Raw genomic sequence first — 3,703 nt, 5'->3', positions numbered from 1 at the left:
TTCATTACCTCTGAAATCCTTCAGCAATTCTCTTCCACAACTCAAAGACCTGCAGCTCTGTAGAGGCAGAGGCAACTCCCTGCACCCTGTCCTACTGCACAGAGCAGGTGTCATGGAAATACAGCCCAGGGCCACCGAGCGAAGCGGACTCACAGAGAGCCCAGAGGTCAGACTAGAACTGCTTTACAGGGTTCCGGAGGCTGCCGATCCCTTCAGGGGCCGAGTCGGATCTTTCTCCTGTGGAGCACACAGTAGGTTTGAACCACTGACTTTGAGGTTAACAGCCTAATGCCTACCACATTACCCCTCCACGAGTCCTGTCATGTGACTACAAGTCTTACTTTAATCCTCAATGAACCTTTAATCACGTAAGATTTAGTGGAGAAAGATAATCAAGTAAGTAACAGTCACTGCAGCTGGGAACAGGGCAGAATCTTCCGAACGAAGGTGGTGCGCTGTTATTTCTGCACTGCGCGACCTCAGCCACCGCGGGGGCGGGCCCGTGGTCTCGCACTGCTCCCCTCCCTTTCCGACGCTGGGAGCCACAGGAGCCACAGGCATCTCGTGGCATGGCTGGCATGCTCTCCACACGTTTCACTTCAGGCCAGCCCAGCCGGAGAGGCCACAGGGCATGGTTACAGTGTCCACCTAAACCCGGAGGAGGGCCCGGAGTCAGTTTCCACTTCGGAGCAGGGAGGAACTATTAGTCCTCAAAATGACCTTGTAGGAAACAACAATTGCTCTGCGAGGGGGGTGGGGGAGAGAGAAGGGAGCTCTTGATAACGTGATTCGACATCAGAAAATCAGGAGCTGGCTGGCTAGTAACGTGTAGGGCTTAGGAAAGGGGAGTTTGTCACCAAACCAGACACAAAAGAGAGGTAAATGGGCTGGGGGCAGGGGCGGGCGTGTCTGATGGTAGGTACTTAAATAAGAACAAAATCAAACGCAGTATTGAACAATAGCAGTGACAAGGAAGAAGCCGACAGATATCGTGAAAACACATTTCAGCGCCTGTGGTCTGACTTAGGAGTCTGTTCGGTTCAGTCACAGCCGCCTGAACAAAGAGCAGCACAGACAACAGAAAGTCACTCAACAGGCAAGCAGCAGGCGGCTGGGAGCAATCACACCTGGAGAAGGAAGAGCACAGGAAAGAGGCTTCCAAACACTTAAGGGTTAATCAGCGAGGGGGCTGTCAACGGCTACTTAAAATGATAGGAGCCAACTGCCAGGGAGCAGCTCGCGTGCTGAGGGCCGAGCGCTGGGCTGCTAGCTACAAGGCCAGCTCCAAACGGCCAGCAGCCCCTCTGAAGGAAGACGAGGCTTTCTGAGCCCACTGGGACCCACCGCATCGGAACCCCCGGGGCAGTCCCGCTATGCCCAGAGGGTTGCAGTGTGAGAACGGGCAGACACCTCCACGGCATAAACACGCATGACAGTCATGACAGCCACATGAATGGTAAAACAAAACACCAAACAAACCAAACAGCCACAGCCTAAGTCTAACGAGCACGATGAGTTACTAGCAAGTGCAGACATGACGAACACTCCTGGGGTGACCGTGACTGCAGAACACAGGCAGGCCGTGACGCAGTTGCTGGAAACACGTGTACACATGGCAGGAGGCTAGGGGCTGCACTCCTAGGGGCCCCGGAGGTGTCTGGGGGTCGCCTTTGACATTGAAGCTTTCCCATTTATTTTAACTTGGCACACTGGTGCCAGTTACCTGCTGGCTACGTGCCATCTCTGACTGTTGGCATGGTGGCAGCTAGCAGCACCACGTCCTTACTTCGTGCCAGGTGCTAGAAAGCACGTCTCACAATAGCTCTGAGGGGGACGTCCTTGTCATTCCTCAGACAAAATGACCCAGGGAGGCGAGAGAACTCACCCAAGGTCATTTGGTGCTATGGCAGGGACAGTGCTGAGACTTAACCCCATAGCAGTGTGCCCACAGAACCTGAGAGCTTGATGTGTCCCACGCCGCCTCCCCAGACTGCACAGCCACAGGGGAAAGTCATGGTAGTAAACTGTACATAGATTAGGGTTACACCTGACTTTAGGGTGTTTTCCAAACATGTTATACCGTGGTGCGTTGCTTTTTACAAAAAAAATCCTAGGATTCTAGAATGGTCAATCCCACATCAAACCAACAAAAAGGATACTATAGAGAAGTCGAGGTGTTTATCCATCCATCCATCTGATAAGCCACTTGCCACCTGCCTGCCATGTGCTAGTGGTTGGGCTGGATGCCGAAGAGACCCAAGTTATCTGAGGTGCTTCCACTCAGATGGCAACGCCCCTCCGTGGCCTAGAGGGACACGCTGTGTGCAAAGGACAGAGCATGCTGCCCCAGGTTCAGGGGCAGGAGAAGTCGGGCTGGTTATCTCAGGGCTCCAACATGGCTCCACCCACTTACACCAAGACCGCCAGCCAAACCACCTGGGACGGGTGCCGTGATGCCTGGGGTGCCTCTCCCGAGGAAGTCCCTGTGGCCTCTACTGGGCCGCTATGTCGTTAGGCCCCTTGGGGAAAACTGGACAAACACATACAGTTGAAAGACAACCAACCATGTCTGGAGTTTAGCTGTCACTGGCTCTTCGGAACGGGAACCTACTATCTAACCAAGCTGCATCCTTAAGAGACAACCGTCACACTCAGGGGCCCTCGACGGCACCTGGGTGCCACATCTGAGCGCCTCCTCCTGATGGAGAGACAATGTGTTTGGGAACCACATGTCAGATAAAACAACTCTCTTGGATAGTACACTGAGAATTTTCATTGAGGGATTAAAAATCAAACAAAACAAACAAAAAACATCCTGTGCTCATAATAAATATAAGGGGGCTTGCTTCCAAAAGTTCATGGGGAAATGGAATGAGAAGAAAATAAACTTTCTCCATGAACTTTCTTGTGGAGAGCTGGTCAGACTCCATTCTACTTTCCTGAAAATAATAGTTATGAACATAGAGACACAGACACTTCCTTCATCCTCCTTCACTGTTCTGCCTCTTAGTGAGGCCAATCTAATCTCTCTGGAACCAGGTCCTTCAAGCCCTGGGTTGCCAGACAGGAATAAAAAAGTGTGATATTGAAACAAATTCAGTTCAGCTGGTGGAGCGTTTCGCTCCACTGAGACTCCATCGTGTGCGAGGAGGAGCAAACGGCATTCACAACGTGCTGCTGTGTCACGTGCCTCACCTGCGATACAGCTTGGACTGTCCGAAAGTCACAATTACCAGTGGTACGTGGAAGGTAGTCAAGACTAGGATGACCTGGGGAGAGACAAAAGTAGACAGTCAGTAGGAAGCTAGTCCGGGTACATGTTGGGATGGGACAGGATCACATCAGCAGGGGAAAAACTGCCCATAGCCCTACTCTGTAGTAGCCTCTATTTTAATATGTCTAGAAATCAAGAAGGACCAGGTACGAGGACTTATAACTCGTTTCATTAGTAATGATCCATTGCCCACACTTGGAGTGGAGTGGCAAGGTACTCCTCTGCACACTACACTTCAAGGACAGAAGGACATTGGGCCTCCACTCAAGTACTCCTTCAACATAAGAATATTTTCTTCTAGTAAATTGGCATTCTAAGATGCTCACCTTCCCGACACAACCGCTGAAGACAAATGGGTGCATAAGCAAATGTGGCGAAGAAAGCTGATGGTGCCCGGCTATCAAAAAGTATAGCGTCTGGGGTCTTAAG

At 51.4% G+C, this 3,703-nt stretch overlaps 1 protein-coding gene across 1 annotated transcript in view; it reads right to left on the bottom strand.

The window, feature by feature from the left end:
- Positions 1-3,703, bottom strand: part of SORT1 (sortilin 1) — a 60,183-nt gene that overhangs the window by 35,719 nt on the left and 20,761 nt on the right. The window contains exon 4 of the mRNA XM_045292014.1: positions 3,196-3,269. Coding sequence (XP_045147949.1) covers positions 3,196-3,269 — 74 coding nt within the window. The remainder of the gene's footprint in view (positions 1-3,195; positions 3,270-3,703) is intronic.

This window comes from Echinops telfairi, unplaced genomic scaffold (assembly GCF_000313985.2).
Source record: "Echinops telfairi isolate 266 unplaced genomic scaffold, ASM31398v2 ScPeMD7_443;HRSCAF=831, whole genome shotgun sequence".
Classification (NCBI taxonomy): domain Eukaryota; kingdom Metazoa; phylum Chordata; class Mammalia; order Afrosoricida; family Tenrecidae; genus Echinops; species Echinops telfairi.
This window is presented reverse-complemented; position numbering and strand designations above follow the sequence as displayed.